This window comes from Populus euphratica, unplaced genomic scaffold (genome assembly GCF_000495115.2).
Source record: "Populus euphratica unplaced genomic scaffold, PopEup_1.0 scaffold397.1, whole genome shotgun sequence".
In the NCBI taxonomy this organism is placed as follows: domain Eukaryota; kingdom Viridiplantae; phylum Streptophyta; class Magnoliopsida; order Malpighiales; family Salicaceae; genus Populus; species Populus euphratica.
The window spans coordinates 10,424-28,554 of record NW_011500284.1 but is presented as its reverse complement, the minus strand read 5'-3'; the positions used below and the strand labels follow the sequence as shown (position 1 = coordinate 28,554).

At 34.6% G+C, this 18,131-nt stretch overlaps 2 protein-coding genes across 2 annotated transcripts; both read left to right on the top strand.

Annotated features, from left to right (window-relative positions):
* The first annotated feature begins 571 nt into the window (after window positions 1–571).
* On the top strand, window positions 572–4,832 carry ABCI10 (ABC transporter family protein). Its single transcript, XM_011009244.1, has 6 exons — window positions 572–662; window positions 789–972; window positions 1,077–1,163; window positions 2,658–2,783; window positions 2,866–2,988; window positions 4,460–4,832. The coding sequence occupies exons 1-6, from the start codon at window positions 589–591 to the stop codon at window positions 4,667–4,669; spliced, it is 804 nt and encodes a 267-aa protein (XP_011007546.1). The 5' UTR covers window positions 572–588; the 3' UTR covers window positions 4,670–4,832.
* Window positions 4,833–6,179: 1,347 nt separating this feature from the next.
* LOC105113183 (GDP-mannose transporter GONST1-like) lies at window positions 6,180–14,325 on the top strand. The gene is made up of 10 exons (XM_011009243.1): window positions 6,180–6,817; window positions 7,711–7,869; window positions 9,140–9,377; window positions 9,538–9,677; window positions 11,413–11,542; window positions 12,102–12,200; window positions 12,871–13,025; window positions 13,499–13,615; window positions 13,697–13,794; window positions 13,919–14,325. The coding sequence occupies exons 1-10, from the start codon at window positions 6,807–6,809 to the stop codon at window positions 13,969–13,971; spliced, it is 1,200 nt and encodes a 399-aa protein (XP_011007545.1). The 5' UTR covers window positions 6,180–6,806; the 3' UTR covers window positions 13,972–14,325.
* The last annotated feature ends 3,806 nt before the right edge of the window (window positions 14,326–18,131 follow it).

The window sequence follows — 18,131 nt, the reverse complement described above, 5'->3', positions numbered from 1 at the left end:
GATAATTTATTTGAAAAATATTTACTCTATTTCATGAGAATGTTATACTTGTTAATTTTAAAAAGAAAATATTTTATATTATATTTATAATAAAATAAACAAATTTATGATACTAACTAAATATGAAAATATAAAAGAAAATAATTTTAATAATTTACATTGATAAAAATTACTTGTATATAAAATTAAAATAATGTATTATACATTATAGATAACCTCCAAAACATGTCTTTGTGATTAAAAAAATAAATAAATAAACAAGTTTTTTTTTTTGAAAATATCGTATTTGAATATAAAGTTCTAGTTTTTCCTTTTTCTGATCTTATTTTTCTAAAACATTAGAGTATCAAATAGTCCCTAGAAGTTTTTAACATGTCAAAACAGTCCAATTTCGTAAAAAACCTTTTGCAAAATCTCATGTATTTTTTACCAAACGAATATAACAATTTTAATTAAAAAAATCAAACCAAAACACAATTACTTCTCTAAATAATCATAGCCCATTAAATTTTTAACACTCAGCCCATTCAAATTAATTTTGTTAGCCCAATAGAATGATTTATAATCTCAAACCGAGTGGCCTTACCTATGGATCTCCCCGCTCTGTTTCGTGCTGCTGCTCCTCCCAACATTCCCCCACTTCACTCCGCTCCACCCCCAAGGTACGAACAACACACTGTCTCTCTCTCTCTCTCTAGCAATTCTTCGAACAGATTGCGGGCTTGCTGATTTTCTTGTTTTTCTCTACTTGTTTTATATTACGTTGTTGATTCTTGTATTTTTTGCAGGGGTAATTACATCATTGAGAAAGACAATAATATTGCCATTGAAGGTAGGAATTTGAACTTCTCAATCAAAACAAGGAAAGGGGATTTAGTTCCCATTCTTAAGGACTGTTCTCTTAGGATTCCATCTGGGCAGCTTTGGATGCTTCTTGGACCGAATGGGTGTGGAAAATCTACCCTTTTGAAGGTAACTTCAACTTCTACTTCGTTCATTCAAAAAGGTTAAATCTTGGTTTTAAGATGCTGAAGAAGGAAAGAGATGATGGGTTTTCTATATTGTGAATTAGACAGATTCTGGCTGGTCTTTTGAACCCAACTAGTGGAACCTTGTATCTGAAAAGGCCTAAGAGCTTTGTTTTTCAGAATCCAGACCATCAGGTTAGTTTTTTCCTCCTTTAAACTAGTGTACATGCTGATTTTGTTCCTTTCTCTGAGCGCTTTAGAAGAGACGTTCTGTTATTTTACATGGAAGAACTTGTATAATACCTGTCATAGATGTTTGCTTCAAATATATTTTTTTCCCTTTCATTTCTTGATTTCTGAGATATTTAGACCATTTTATTTGGTGACAAAGCTAGAATAGTTCTGCAACATTGTTTCTTTAGAATATGATTATCTAATAATGATCTATTACTGTTGTTGTCAATCCCATTTCCTACTACTTCATAGAGCCTCTAATGTGTATCCTACCTCTTATTTCGACAATTGCCTTTTTTGTTATTAATCCACCAAGGGAAAACATTTTAAAAGTTTTTCTTTCTAAAAATAATTCCCCAAAAGATCCTGTGTGGAGGTTAACATTAGTTTCTTGTTTAGAGAAAAATAAATGTTAAACAACACATTGTTTATAATTTGCGCCAATCCTAGTTATATTTTTGTTTTAATTTTGACTGGTTTGGCATACCTGCTCCCTTTATAACATGTGGTTTTGTTTCTCACGTTATGCACTATATTTTTAGTGAAAATAAGCTTTCTTTGTCACTATCTTGCTGTCTTTTTCTGGCTAGCAAGGAAGATAGAAGAAAAATAAATGGTAGAAGAAAATTTAAATATTCTTCTTCTGTTTGTCACCATGAAAGATCATTGGAGGACAGAAATTTAGAAATGAACAGTCTTTGTCTGGTTGTCAAAATTTTCACCCATCCATAAAAATCTGTTGCAAATTCTCCACGCATCCATAATAATCTATCTTAAATTTTCACATCTTTTGAGAAGGTTCATAAGCACCCTTTCTGACATAATTGCCAGGTTCTTTCTTTTGTACATTAAACAGAAGAAATGAGAAGAGATAAAGAGATATTCTCCCTATTGTCATTAATCAAAGGAGTTCTTCTTCTGCAGGATGCATAGCATCAAAAAATTTATTGAGAAGTGACTTAAAAAATTCAATCTGGCAGTAGAATGAAATTTCTTCTCAAATTCATTTACTCATTATAGCTCCTTTTCTTGTAATTTTATCAAGGGAACTTTTCCTATCAGCTTCTGTTAGTGTTGGTTCACTGTAAAGTACTGCAAAAATTCATTTTGATTGGTTTCCACTTTCCATTGAAGATAGCTCAGTTTAATATGAAACGTTATGCAATTTCATGAGCTACATGATTTAATAGTGTCAAATATGCTTTACATTGCCATCTCTTGAATATTCTTCCATAAAAATGTAGTTACTTTATATATCATCTCTATGACCTGCTTTCCAGCAGACAACAAAAAAACTTTGTGCCAATATTTGCATTTCTTATTTTGTTCTTTAACATACTTTTTATTGTACCCTTGCAATTCTACCTTTAAAGTTAACGCGTAACTACAAAATTATGAAAAATGAGATCTGGTACTTACAAAATTTGATAAAGGCAACATCCTTTTTAATTGCAGGTTGTGATGCCTACAGTCGAAGCAGATGTATCATTTGGCCTTGGGAAGTTGAACCTGACTGAGGATGAAGTTAAGTGCACGGTGTCAAAAGCTTTGGATGCTGTGGGAATGTCTGCCTACATGCAAGTAGGGTCATGAACCATATAACTTTCAAGACATATCTTAACTACATGTTTCTTGCATAATCACCTTCTTCTGCCCTCATCAGAGGCCAGTTCAAACTCTCAGCGGTGGTCAGAAACAAAGGGTTGCGATTGCTGGTGCTCTAGCTGAAGCATGTAAAGTGCTCTTATTGGATGAGCTAACAACATTCTTAGATGAAACTGATCAGGTATATTAGTTGTTGTACAATTTAGCTGTTTCGATGATTGATGATGTCAGATAATAACAGAGATGAAGCAGTCAGGTAGGAATTGGCATTTAACATTGTAGATGTAGGTTCTTTCAGAGTAGGGTAGGTGAGGCAGTGTTGTCTATTAGCATCACCACCTCAAGGATTGGTGCAACAGAGAGTGCAGTGGACAATCTTGACAAATGTGAATGTTGTTGTAGGCGAGGACCTTATTAGTACTAGTAGTAATGGAGGATTTGACTGAACATTCCCAGTGATGAGGACTTATGCTTTCTACTACTACTATTACTACTACTACTCACATGGGGAGTGTCTTAGGAATAATTGGGGAGTACAACAACATAGCATGTGAGGTTTTAGAGTGAAGCTCTCAAGGAATGCAGAAGGATCCTTAATGAGGTAATGAATGGCAGTGGTAAGATACTGCGCCATTCAGATCTTGCTAAGCCTCTAGCATGCCAGTGGTAAGATAGGTGTCATGCATCTAAAATTATCATCGCTACATTCTCAAGCTTTTTCAAGAATAGTTAATGAATGTCACCTTGGGCCAACCTTATTAGACCTGCTTTGAGTTCACCAAATCAAGTCTCTTTGTGCCAGGGTCGGGCAAGTGTTTGACTTGTTAGCGCAACCATATGAATATTTCCTGATCTTTGGGCTAACAGGATGCTGAGGGAGACTTAGTTTGGTGGGCTTAGAGAGGGACCTATTAAAGTTGCCCGAGTTGACATGAACCTTTCTTGAATGAGCTTGATAACGCAAGGACACATGGTGCCTATCCTACCATTGGCACACCTGGCTTGACCTCTACAGTCGGGTATCATCCCTACCACTATAAATAATCCGTCTAGTTTGTTCTGACTATTCCTTTACTTGAGAGCTCTCTCCCTCGCACTTTCTCTCTCTACGTTACCTTTTTTGGCTAATTGTTCCCCTGGGCTGTTGTGCTCCACAAATTTTACTAGGAAACACCCCTTATGTTAGTAGCCAACATCATTCCTGATCATTGGGTATGTTTAGTCGCTTCACCTATTTCTAGTACCAAATTCTCACCCGCTACAACATTCTCATCTGTTAAGACTTCCTGCTTCTCTTCTCACACCTCTCTCAACTGCACCACTTTCCTAATGCAGCATTACAAGATACTTCACCAGCTCTACTTGGAAAGAACCTGCTTCTACTAACCGCTATATATCTATGTGCAGTGTATAAGATTAGTTGCTGAAAGCTTGATGTGATGGGCACGCTATTAGCTTGACATCAAATATTTTGCTTTCGCTTCTTCAAGTACATGTCTTGTCTGGAGAGATGCATATCAAAGAAAGCAGCTAAATCACCTTAATGCTTGAACTACATTTATGTTTGGCAGCTAGCTCTGATTTTTTTTTTTTGTGAAAATTATTATACATTTTAAACAAGAAATAGTGCTTATTGAAATATTGATTGCTAGGTTGGTGTGATCAAAGCCGTGAAGAACTGCTTGAATGCATCTGATGATGTTACGGCTCTTTGGGTGACCCATCGATTGGAAGAACTTGAATATGCAGACGGTGCTTTATACATGGAAAATGGGAATGTTGTCAAGCAGGGTGATGGATCAAGCATGATAAATTTCATCGAAGCCAGACAATCCGCTTACATTAACCGAATTAATTCTTGAGGATATTCTTTTAAATTCCTTTCTTTGGTTCATAACAATTCTCTTGTTTATGATCTCAGATCCTAGTTATCTACAAATATACCGATTGCTCCAGTTCTCTTGTCCTGTTTTTTTATGGAACACCAAGCATGGTAATAAGCAATACTGAAACAAGTTCCAACCATCAATCTCGGATGCCTACTTTCATTCCCTTGAAAGAGTCGTTGTGGCGTGATTGGAGATAACCCGATTGCATTGTTGTATGTCTCGCTGGACCGCCATAGGAACTGGGTGCCCCTCGGCCCTAGTGTTTCAGAATGCACTGAACTGCAGCAGAGTCCTCGAAAGATTAAATTATAACCATAGTTTTCTGGCCCGGCTTGCTAGCTTGACCCGAGATTTGGCTAATCTAGAATTGAAACTGGGCTGAGTTGAAGGAAAAAAAAATTATGATATAGTATGACCCAAGTGATCTGGTGATTAACCTGGCAAAACTTAGTGAACCTATTGATTTTTGTTTCTTTTACTAAAACAATACTGATTTAATTTTTTTTTAAAATATAGATTGATCCAGGTAATCCTATCAAAACTTAGAACCTGTGTCTTAGACCGGGTGGATTCAAAAACAATAATCATAACATTAAATTCTAGTTTTAACATAGAGATGTCCACTTAGTCAGGCAATGCCTCCACCAGTAGCGAAGATTATTCCTGGTAGTCCAAATTATCTGAATAAGCTAAAAGCCAAGCACGTTTTGATACTTCCCTCCCTGATTCATTAACCTCATATCTTTTCAATGATTCCCAGTTGAGCTAGTGGAACTGGGGTCATACAGTGATGGCCGCCAAGAGTGAAGAGTCCTACAGTAGTCTTTGACGGTGGCCCATCCACTGCACAGTTGAAGATGGAAATGTATCTAACTAAAGGAGTTGGTTGAGCTACCACAAGCAGGACATTATTGAATAATTTTTTTCTTTTCCCTGCCACCATGGCTAGTGGATCTTCCCTTCTCTTTCTTAGTCAGTCATGGGCTGAGCAACTTGGTTGGCAAACACTTCACATGCTGTGATTTGGTAGGAACTTGGCTCGCCAAAAATCAGCAACAACAGGTCTCCAATTGCATGAATTACGAGGGCGGGCATCCTCCAAAGTTGACTTGTAAAGTTTCTTTCTTTGAATTCTCAATACTCGGTATGAAAGACTGGTCAAAGCCTCAAAAGCCCTTTTTCTTTTAACATTAAAGTTAAAACCTTACAAACCAACTCGCAATTTTAAAGTGTTTTATAGGAGTTGTTTTTCAAAATAATTTATATTTTAAAATATATTAAAATAATATTTTTTTTATTTTTAAAAATTTAACTTTAATATTAACATATTAAAATAATTTTTTAAAAAATAATTTTATTTATAGTTTTTAGAAAACCAATTACAACATAATTACAAGCAGCCTCTTGACAGTTGGATAAACAACAATGTCATTATCCAAATAGACTAGAAGAATAATTGCATTAAGGATCCCCTTGTGGCCATTGATCAAGCATCGACGTCTGAAATTTGCAACGTTACTTACCAGATGAAACCATTTCATCAGAAGTGTCTACCTCATTAGAAATCAAAAAAAAAAAAAACCAGTTATTCATTAGGTAAGTTTTCTAGATCATAATACTATAATTCTTCCATATTCTTCCCTACCAAAATTATCTTGTGTTATAAATTATTGCTTTAGAACCCTTGATTGCCTGCATCTTTCTCTGTCCTAATTCCCCCTATCTATTTTCCTTTTTAGTTTCCAAAATTCTCACTTTCATGACATTTGACCAAGAAACCACTAAAAAAATATCCATCTTGAAATCTAATGTATTAAAAGGAGCTTTCTTTTTAGAGTCTACTTTCATCCATCTCTGAACAACTCTTATATGCATCTTCAGCTTTCCAAATTCTTTCTTAAGCTTGAAGAACCCAACTTGGCTTTTCTCGCTTTTTCTAGTTCTAATCTCTAAAGGGTCTCTAAATTTGCCTCTCAATTTCACAAATTCTCCTTTTGGACAAGACCTCTTGCTTAATTGGTATTTCTCATAAAGGGCTTTAATTGGTGTCTTCTAATTTAAAAGTTTGGCCTTTTCTGGGTTTTATGGAGCTGCCAAACTTTTAGCTTTAATGGGTACAAGGTGATCCCTCAATTTTCCCTTCTTCTTTGGTTTACTTTTGCTGATTGCTCTCTATTGGATATGAAATAGGAATTATTTTGTTGATGGTTGTTTTAATTTGTAAAAAGAGTTAGTTTCTTTATATATTCTTATGTATTTGACAATGGTACTTGAAGTTACAGTTTTTGCTTTTAAGTTACAGTTTGGTTGCCTAGAAACCTATGGGAAATGAAAGATGTTAGAATCTATTGATGGGTACACCTATATTGGCTCTCAATGATCTCGAATTGAAAGCAGAAGTGTTAACTTGGCTTCTTCTTCTTTTTCCATGTATCCTTGATCCTGTTGTACATTAGCTGATCATGCCGTTCTTTTAAGGGTTATGTTGTTAATGTTGATAGTGATACGCGCATGCTGCAGAAACTCAAATGCTTCAAAGCTTTCTGTTGCGAGGTCTTTTCCTTACAAAGTAGGAATAAAATGCAGTTTTGAAGTTGGTCACTTGATTTTATTGTTAGCCTTGTATAGACTGGTGTATTTTGCACAACTGAGACAATTCATATCCTTTAGCTCTCCCTTTTTTAGAGGACTAGAAATTACATTTTAGCTAAAGGAATGGGAAGGCTAGTTGGTCTTTGTTATATTTTTTTATTCCTTCTAAATGCTTTTGAGTAGTTGAGCCTGATAGTATAAAGAACTGAACTTTCCACGCTAGAATTTTTTAAATTCTCAATAGACAATGCTAATATAGTTACTTAATTATTGTTGTTGAGATGACATGTTTCGTTCCCTTTTTACTATGCATATCATGTACTATTCATTTTGTATCTATGGTTTCCAACCTTTTTTTAATTGGATGAACCTATGGTTTCCAACTTCGGGAAATGGAAGTAATGTTGTGTTCTATATTGAAGGTCTATTTCTTTGGATTCTCCCGATTCTCTTTATGAAAGGAATCTCATAGATGATTCAGATAAGGTTAACCGAAATGAGGAAAGAATCCTGAAACTTCACGAGTCAAACGGGGTGGTGGAACAGACCTCAAGTCCATTAAAAAGAGAAGTAATTAACAGGTATGCTTCCATCATTATTTTAGTTTATCTTCTCAATTTATTGCTTGATATTGCATGTCAGTGATCAGTCGAGATTGTGTACTTTGGACAATGAGAGCTCAAGCTACTTTTCTGCCTGTATCATTCCTCCGTTTCTCCTTGTGTATGTATTTTTTGTTAGCCAGACATCATTGAGTGGACTGGGTTTAATTAAATCTGTTAGAAAATCAGGAAAAGATGATCTTGAATTGTTGAGTGCATAGATGCAGACTGAACACATAGTTCAGTACTAGAGGGTGCCTTTGCTGAGAGTGCACTCTGAAGCTTGAAGCTTTTTCAAATAATTATTCAAAATGTGCTTTGAATGCATGGCACATGGTTATCAGCATTTTTCTTTATCCCTACCTTTCAGTGGGGTGGGGTTTTCATTTCCTTTCTCTCTCTCTCTCTTGTGTGCTCTCTCTCTCTCTCCCCCCCTTTTATTTCTCTGGAAAAAAAAGATTGGGGGGGGGGGGGGGGGGGGGGGGCTCGGGAAAAAAAAGGTGGGGGGGGGGGGTGGGGGACAGTGTTGTGAGGCAAGGAACTGAAAACATTGTCGATACTGACATGGAAACTCTGGGTGTTGGGTGTGTTCCTGGAGCTTTATAAATAATGATGACGCCCTCATGATTAGATGAGCAAATCAATTGGATGAAGAAACTTTGATTATTGGCTACAACAATTGAAGAATGTTTAGAAAGTGAAAAATGTAGAAGTTGTAGTGAAGGTTCTAATTTGCTCACCACAGTGGAAATGGAGTAGGCCTGCCAGACATTAGTGAAATATTCTCAATAAATCATTATAGATGTCAATAATGATAATGTGTAATGATTCTTGCTGTATCATCTGGACTGAGGCTTATAAATAGCAGGAGATGTTTGGGGTGCATTCTCGTTAGCCATTATATGATAGTTGAGCCTTTATGACACTGCATATCTTGAACTGAGGTCCTCTTAATATTTGAAATGAGAAAAGAATATGACAGTTGCACTGAAACATAGTTCATTGATGATATTGTGAATGCTCAAATGCCATAAATTTGTCCATGTCTGCTTTTTTCATAGTCCTTTTGACTTTCTGTGATGTGAGAGTTTTTTAGGATCCCTTATCTTTCATGCTTGAACTGGCATTTACATCTTTCTTTTCCTTTCCTTCTACTCCCTCTTCTCTGTTTAGTTGATATGCAAACAACAATGCTATATCAGAGTTGCAGTAGTTGTTCAATACCTTATCTTCTTTTATTTTCATACAGGCTATCTTATTCTTTTTCAATGAAATCACATGAGAATGATGAAATTGACTTGGAAGGCGGCAAGTTGGTAAAAGATAAAGATAAGCCAACACGTAGCAAAGGTGTAATTAGAATACAGAATCAGGCCTTATTTTCTGGCATTGCTTATTGCATTTCCTCCTGCAGCATGATACTGGTTAACAAATATGTGCTTTCCAGCTATGATTTTAATGCTGGGATTTCATTGATGCTTTACCAGGTAATTTTTCATACTCGTGTATTATTCAACTTGTCATTTTTTGTGTCTGAAACTGATTTTTTGGGTTTTTACCTGCTTACATTCAACTCAAGGAATTGAAAACAGACTCCGATATCTGTAAGTTCTAAAAGCTCATAAAACTTTGTTTTCTCTGCTGCAGAATTTCATCTCAGTTATTATTGTGTCAATGTTGAGATTTCTGGGTGTAATATCAACAGAACCACTAACTTGGAGATTGATTAAGGTCTGGTTGCCTGTAAACTTTATATTTGTCGGGATGCTCATCACAAGCATGTTTAGGTATGAAATCTTTTCTGCTTTATGGTCTTTCTATATAGCCATCTTGTGCATTCATTTTAATAAAAAGAATGTTTGGACATTTGGATTTCTAAATGGTATTTCGACTTTTTTCTGTCCGGATGACTCGCCAGCTTATGTCATGTATGCTATCAGCAAACTATCACACTTGAAATATATATATATATATAGCAAGACTAGAAGTATGATTTACCTAGAACTAGATTCAGTATCGAGCTAAGTGATACAAGCTGATTATTTTGCATAAAACTAGAGAGAATCTTCATTTTTATAAATTGACCTTTTGGTTTGCTGTCTTATATTTCATATACCCTGCAGTGTGTAAACTGACAGGCAATTCTTTCAAGGTTTTGCATGTTACAACACTAACATGACTAGGAAACCTTTCTATTTTGAGTGGATGAATGTAATATTTTTGTTATGCCAATCTCCAAGAAGAAAGTACTGAAGTAAAACATGTTACTCAGAAGAACATGAAGAGTAAAGAGGTCTCACTTATGTTCTCACATTTGTTAACTTGAATGAAGAAAGAAACATATGCTGGTCTCCATGGATATCATATGCTTAAAACTCCATCGGTATCTTTCAAACTTTAGGTTGAGATTTTCACATGGGTTTGCTCAGGAACGCCAAACTGCAGCTTGTCTTCTTCCTTTTTTCTCATAACAAAGACCCATTCTCATTGAAATTTGGAGATTAATTAACATGATTTGCTGAAGTCCTATTAGTTTAGAAGCTGAACTTTTTCCAAGATGACTTCTGTTTCTAGAATCTGGAATTCCTGAAGTGCTATCTTATTCTGAATTTGAAATTAGTGTTTCCTTGTGTTGCATGCTTATTACTAATTATGATATATAGGTGAGCGGATGCCTAATCATTTTCTATTTGCATTTTGACATAGATGGAAACAACACAAGAAAGAAATACAGCAAGCAAGCACAAGAACACAAAATTATGTTGAAAAAACGATCACTCAGAATCTAATTCAAAATTTATTGTTGAATATTTTATATGTAGTCTACCTCTCTAAGAGAATTACAACTCTTTAAATAAACATAAAATCTAATCTAAACAAATTAGGAAACCTGAAAATAAAGGAAAAGCTATAAAAATCTTAAACAAAGCTGGAAAAATAATAAAAGAAATCTAAATTTCAGGCCGATCCAACTATCAAATCGAAAGTTATGTCCATTAACATAAGGTTGCATGTGAGGAAAAAATCTCCTTCATCACATTTCATCTTCAGTAAAGTGTCTGACTTCTTGAATGGCACTTGTGCTTCGTGTGTTTCGTCTTCAGCTCCTTTATTCAAATTTTATCTTGAAAAATCTATATTTGACTGCACATGCACCTCAAAATGGTAGAAACTAATTTATCTTGAGATTGGCACTTTAGCCCCTTTAATCTATGTAGTTGAAAGTACCTTTCCAGTGTCTGGGGGGATAATTTGGACACCCGCAACAATATTTAATGAATCAGGCATCTAGAATCAGTGGTAAACAAACGATAACCTGGATTCAAATTTGCAGTCACATACATGTGATGCAACTTTCTAGAAACCTAGAAGTTGTAGGTTTGCATAGTTATTTACATTCTCAATTATGAGATCTCAATTTTTGGTTTGCTTGTGTTTGGATGTTGAATTTTAAATTATAAATTAGGGGCTATGTTTATATTACTGATTACATTGATTCCTGCTATTCTGTGTTTTCTGCAGTTTGAAATACATCAATGTTGCCATGGTCACAGTCCTGAAGAATGTTACTAATGTCATAACTGCTCTTGGTGAAATGTATCTATTCCAAAAGTACCATGACAGTAGAGTATGGGCTGCTCTGTTTTTAATGGTATGTTTTTTTTGTTACAAAGATGGTTTTCGGATTTAGCTGGTTTAAGATTTAGTACATTACCTAGAATGATACAGTTAGCTTGGTAATGTAGCGTTGATGTTGACTTGTTGATCTCATCAATAGCATCTCCCTGTATTATTCTCCTATCTATTCTTGTATACCAGCCATATGAGTACAAGCAATCACATTTGGACTGATGGTGGAATGCTGACTTAAAAAGATATAAAATATTGAGTCTAGCAAAAGAATATCTGGAACATGTATGTATAAGACTTTGAATGCATTGTGTATGTGTCTATGTATTTTGATTTGGGGATCGTGGATAAAATTGTGAATACGATAAGAGGGGGAAATGAATGGATGTTTTAACTTTGGCATTGAGGATATGTGACTCGTTGAATTATTTGGGTCAAATTATATTGAGTTATAAAATTTTTAATGCATTGACATAGAATGAATGGGATATATTTTTTCATGTTATGCATGTAATCGTTCTTGTTTTTCTCCAACTTGGCCTTCTTCACTTGGTCTCATTTTTTCTGTTTTCCTTGTGCAGATCATATCAGCCATTTCTGGAGGAATTACTGATCTCTCTTTTCATGCTGTTGGCTATGCATGGCAGATCCTTAACTGTTTCCTAACAGCATCTTATTCGGTAAAGTACATAACTTAGAGGTTTTGCTTTCTGTACTTTGGTTTCCCTTCGTTTTTTAGCTTAATTTGTTAAAATATTATATCATTTTGTTATATATTATCAGGATTTAAATACTCATATTTCATTTTACACACTTATGAGTGCATTCTCTCGCATAAAATCTCTTTCTAGAGATGCAAGTGAATCAGAATATTTGAGCAATAATTACCAAATTACAGAGTAACCAACTTTAATTCTTTCCTCTCTTCACAGGAATATAAATTTAATTAAAAACATTATCTTATCGATCTTCATTACTTGCTATATTACCAAAGCATACATATTGTTTTGACATGATATATAAGATTGTATTCTGGTAGTTAAAACTTCCTACTTAAGATATTCACGAGCAATATTTTAGGTTCTACTCAGTAATGATTTTTTCCTTTTTGGTCCATCAAGCCTCAGGCTGATATACAATGATTTGGTTGGTAGCAAGCTTGAAAGGATTGTTATAGATACACCTATATTTTGTATGTTTCATTTCGGAAATATTGATGCTTAAATAAAGTTGGTTTATGCATTTGATACGCTCTATCCTTATCAGCTGTCTCAGTTAACATGCCATGTTTCATTTTAATTCTAAACTGCAGCTGATAGATTTTCTGTTTCTTTGATTTTGTTGCCACAGCTGACTCTACGCAGGGTTATGGATACAGCCAAGCAAGTCACAAAATCTGGAAACTTGAATGAGTTTTCAATGGTTTTGCTAAATAATACCCTTTCTTTGCCACTGGGACTTATTCTTATTTTTGTTTTCAATGAAGTGGACTATCTCTCCAGAACGTGAGTTTCTCTTATCCATTTCCATTTCACATACTTTACTGCTGGTTTTATGTTTGTGAAAGTGTACTTTATATTCTGACAATGAATATGAGTGTTTTGGTCCGTCCATGATCGGGATGTTCATAGGGCCTCATTAGCCATTTCAGCTTTGAATCATCATCTGATCACCTTCTTCCCTGTGTACCTAGAACTCATACTTGTTGCTAAATTTATTGTTTTTTATTTTGTTTTTTCCCTCTTCTGGTCTTGTCAAATTTTCTAGATTAGATTTCTTTTTGAGAACTTGCATTTAACTTCTAGTCAACTTAAAGAATACATGTATCATTTTTCTTTAATTATCTTCGATAATGAATAAAGAGAGAAAATTTTTGGTCTCAAACTTAGTTAAATTGATTTTTTTTTTCAGTTGAATTTGTGTATTCTTTTAATGGATTATTGAAAATTTCTAATTAAATGTCATAATCCTTTGGCAGACCACTTTTGAGGTTACCTACCTTTTGGTTGGTTGTGACGTTAAGTGGTTTTTTGGGTCTGGCAATTAGCTTCACTTCAATGTGGTTTCTTCATCAAACAGGGGCTACCACATACAGGTAAGGATTAAAAAATAAGCAATAGTCAATTGCAGAAAGATGTATTAGAGGCACTTCTAATCCATGATTCTTAATCTGCAGTCTTGTGGGGTCACTGAACAAGATTCCTCTGTCTGTCGCCGGCATCCTTCTGTTTCACGTGCCCACCAGTCTGCAAAACTCAGCAAGCATTTTTTTCGGTAACATTTCTTCATTTAGCTTGCTTAAGAGTAAGAAATGCATAAGCACTACACACCTGTAGAAGGTGTACGTGCAGGCACTCTTGAACAACTTGGAGCTAACAAAAAATAGTTACGTTTGTAGGTCTTCTGGCAGGAGTGATTTTTGCTAGAGCCAAAATGCGAGAGAGATCTTAGAGCTGATTATCCCGACTTGTTGTATTTGTTGTACACATGATTGAGACATGCAATCGAGTGAATTGCGTCTGACCAGTTGCATACATCATAGACCTGGGAATTGGTTGAGCAGTTCCCTTGATGAGGAAAACATGGCAGCACATCTTTTTCTTTCAGGTGTCCTGTTTCATGTTGAACTTCCATTTTGACTAGGATCACAGGATTTTGTTGCGATGCATTGAGCATCTAGTTTTGTTGTATTGCAGAAACCATCATGTATAATTTATAGGGCCTCGTTTTGTCCCTGTATTTGCTTTGTTGATCTTATAGATTCTTTTATTGGATATGAAATGGCATAGTATATTTTCCAGGTTTTTATCTTTTTCTTTTTAAATACAAGTTTCATATAAAATTTGGAAAATATATTTATGAAGAATGTCACTGATAAACATTTTACCTATCTACCAATTACTCAACCACTGACAAAAATTTAACAAGCGATGTGATGTGACTCTGATTGAAAACGCAACATTACATGATGCTCTTAAAAGCGTTGTATCAAAACATGTAAAGAGCAATGTCGACAAGGGCCTTGCTAGTTTTTATCAAAACATGATGTTCTTATGATGCTTGTCTTTCTAGTTAATGGTGAATTTCATTGATGTATCATATCTTCAAGCCCTGCATAATGGCAGTTTTGCATAAGCTCAGCTCTTAATGCCTTTGTTGTCTCCTCTATGTTCTCAGCTGGAATGTAGGTTGAGCCAATCCGTTGCCCACCTTCTTGAACATAGAATCCAGCAGTTTCAACACTGCCCCGTGGAGAAAGAACGCAGGTTTTCATTGTTAGTTCCTTTTTATTGGACTAGAAATGTCTTTAATAGTTTCGGCCACGCGCGTGTGAGGTGATCTTATTTGGACGCTCGGACGGACTGATTGGCGACTTTTTTTCTTGTTGAATTAGTTTAAGAAAATAGAGAGATTGCTACTTTTTTTTTTGGAATATGTATTGATATTGATGCAGTTGGCTTGAAACTCGTTGAATTTCACCTGATTTAGTATAATGTTGATTCGTGAATAGATTGCGAAATGTAACTCCCTCAAATTTAGTGGTGTTTAGTAGAATGTGCTTTGATTTTTAAGGAGTACAGTGTAGAGCAGGTGATTGAGGTTGGAGCCGTTTTAATCTAATGAGTGATAAGCTAGGCGTGTAATTGTTGTCAGACACACGAAGACAAGGATGTGCAGGTTGAATTTGTTTAATAACCCTGGTTTTTCGTAGGTTTCGGTTTTGCTGTTAAATTTAACGAATAGTTTCTGTGTTTTTAAGTAAAGCTGGCTAAGTGTAAAGATTTTCTGCCTTGCCAATAACTGGTAGTTTGATTTGGACGAGCAAGGTATCTAGTTTTTATTGGAAAAAAGATTTGTGTTATCTTGTTTGAGCTGGGTAAGGTTAGGAGCCTGTTGTGTTGACTGAAATATTGCCAGTAAGAATGCCATCAAAGTCATCTGTGAAGGACAGAAGGAGCATTGGCATCAATATGGTGTATGCTTTTGTGAACTTGCTATTGAAGCATGAACTAAAGTTCTCTGTGGAGTCTGATTTGGTTGTTGATTATGTTGTTTACTGCAGCTGTTTCCATTTATTCAATGTGGATATGAATGAGCGTTTTATGGTTTATTGTTGTTTGTTTCAGAAGCAACTTTATAAATGGATAAATATCGAACAATTAAGTGTAGGTTTGAGTGCAATAGGTGGTTTTGCTTAACTGGTTCGGTGCTTGGTTGATTATATATCATGTGCTTCTGGAAACTGGTGTTTTTTTTATGTATTACAGCATGCTTGCATTTTGAATGTCAAAGGGTGTTTTTTTTGTGTGTGTGTGTTCTTAATATCGATGTGGTTCTGTAATCTTTCTTGCACATTAGTGGCTTTATTAAAGATTTTTCTTTCGCACTTTGTAGATGTTATTAGATCAGCAGTTGGGTTCACTGTATTCACAACCTCTTTAGAGTCTCTTGGATTATGAACTTAAAGCCATGGAAGATGCAATCTCCAACCAAAAAAAGCCGTCATTAGTTACAAAGCAAAGGCATGTATGCACACATGCTGATAGTAGCATCCTGAATTTGAATAAACATGGTGGCGTTCACTTTGTGAAAAGGCTATGGCTATGAAGCTTATTCTTTTTTTTTTTAATTTATGTGGGGTGTCCGGGCCAGCTTACGCGCACCATGACTAATCCCCACGGCCTACTGAACATCCTGCAAGCCCAGTGAACAGGTAAGGCACCGTGGGGGTGACAAACGTGCATAATAAGGTTTGAATCCAGTGCGGAGGAAAGGGACAAGCTCCTCCCACCGCTAGGCCAGAACCTCACTTACAAAAGAGATTATTCTTAAAGATATGGTTGATTGATTTGGATTTATATGAAAAGAAATCAGGCAAAAGAGATTACCTTTTGCTAACCTGAGTTGAAACATCACTAATTGTAGTGTTTAGTCACACTTTTGTTGGTTTAATCACCTATATAGATTTCTTATCCCTTTTTCCATTCCAAAAAGGCTATAAAATTTGATGAAGCAAATAACAATAACAAAGAAGAATGCTTGCTGCTGGCTTTATTTCAAATTTATATACTTTGACGTTTTTTTAAAATATTTTTTATTTAGAAATATATTAAAATAATATTTTTTTTTATTTTTAAAAAATTTAATTTTAACATTTTTAAAATGATCTGAAAATTAAAAAATTTAATTTAAAACAAAAAATAATTTTTTTTTCAAAAACTTTTATAACACAAAAATAAAAATCCCAAAACAGACTCACAAAGTAGGAGTACACATCATGTATGAACTGAAACTGATACAATGACCGTGCATAGAGGCATGGAATTCCCATACTTTTTAGATTAAATGACAAGGAAAAGCACAGAAGAGAATATCGTTTTCAAAGCTGGGATAATTAGACAGCTCATTCACAAAAAATTAAGAAGGGAATCAACAGGATCTTCATTCATACAATAACTTTCCTCTTCCAAGTAAAAATCTTTTACATTTTGATGTGTTGAAGATTTAAATGCATGATAGACTACAAGAACTGTTTGTTTTTTTTAACCTTGTTCCTCTGTAGGAAAGATCATACTAATATGTGGTGGCAACGTAGAGTATTGCTGGGCAACCTGCTTTTCCTTGGAAACATGATTAGACCTTGTTTTCCTGATCAATCAAGAAGAATAATAACAAAGCTTTTAATTGATTAAGCATCATGATTTAGAGAAAAGTCTTTGAATTTTAGTACTTAATCCATTCTGTGTTGTATAAATGTAATTTGGTGCGCCAAATCACACCAGTGCTTTGCTCGATAAAAAAAATTCTTGTTTTTTTCCAGAAAAAATCCCCATGTCTGATGACTTGGGAGAATTACTCTACCACTTATGTTAACCCTTATAGGTTTCTTGCAATCTCTCTTGGATGAAATTATGCAAGCTCCACTACTGCCACCTCAAGTTCCATTACTAAATAATAACATCCAGAGTGAAGATCACATAAAGATGGCCACAGCTGTCCTCATTTAGCTCTATAATTTATAAAGTAAAGTCTCATAAATCTAAGTAGCCTATAAATAAAATTTTTGAGTTGAATAATCAGTTAATTAATTGATCATAACAATCTCATTTATTCTTTTTAGTTATCATATGTGTGCAGTATCTCGATAATCGTCCACTCTAAAAAATTAGATGTAATAGACAAATATATAATATATTCTGGCAAAATATGAGAAACAATAAATTTTTATCTTTTATCAATAGAAAATTAGAATAGAAATAGTCACCTAGTATTCTGGTCACAATAAATCCTAACTAATCTCAGAGATAAGATGCAGAAACTAGTTGCTTAAAGAAAAGGTATTAACATTTCAAATAGGTTCTACCTACTATAAACTATATTATTTTAATATCTAATAAAATCTAAGGTTTTGGTGTCGTTTTCTAATCGTTGGTTCATTTACGATCTAAGAAAAATTCTCCTTTATAAGGAGATCCTGATCTTATCGGGAAAAAAATCTAATTGTTCTATGTTATCAAAAGAAAATATCTTTTTTAATATCGAGAATACATTTTACGTATAAATTCATAATCTTTGATACTAAAACAAAACAAAATAAAATTTTTATTGTT

Coding starts and splice junctions, on each gene's coding strand:
- LOC105113183 (XM_011009243.1), top strand. Junction 12,201..12,870: donor TCCTAACAGCATCTTATTCG/GTAAAGTACATA, acceptor TTGTTGCCACAG/CTGACTCTACGCAGGGTTAT. Junction 13,026..13,498: donor GTGGACTATCTCTCCAGAAC/GTGAGTTTCTCT, acceptor ATCCTTTGGCAG/ACCACTTTTGAGGTTACCTA.
- ABCI10 (XM_011009244.1), top strand. CDS start 589: ATGGATCTCCCCGCTCTGTTTCGTGCTGCTGCTCCTCCCAACATTCCC. Junction 1,164..2,657: donor TTCAGAATCCAGACCATCAG/GTTAGTTTTTTC, acceptor TTTTAATTGCAG/GTTGTGATGCCTACAGTCGA. Junction 2,989..4,459: donor TCTTAGATGAAACTGATCAG/GTATATTAGTTG, acceptor ATTGATTGCTAG/GTTGGTGTGATCAAAGCCGT.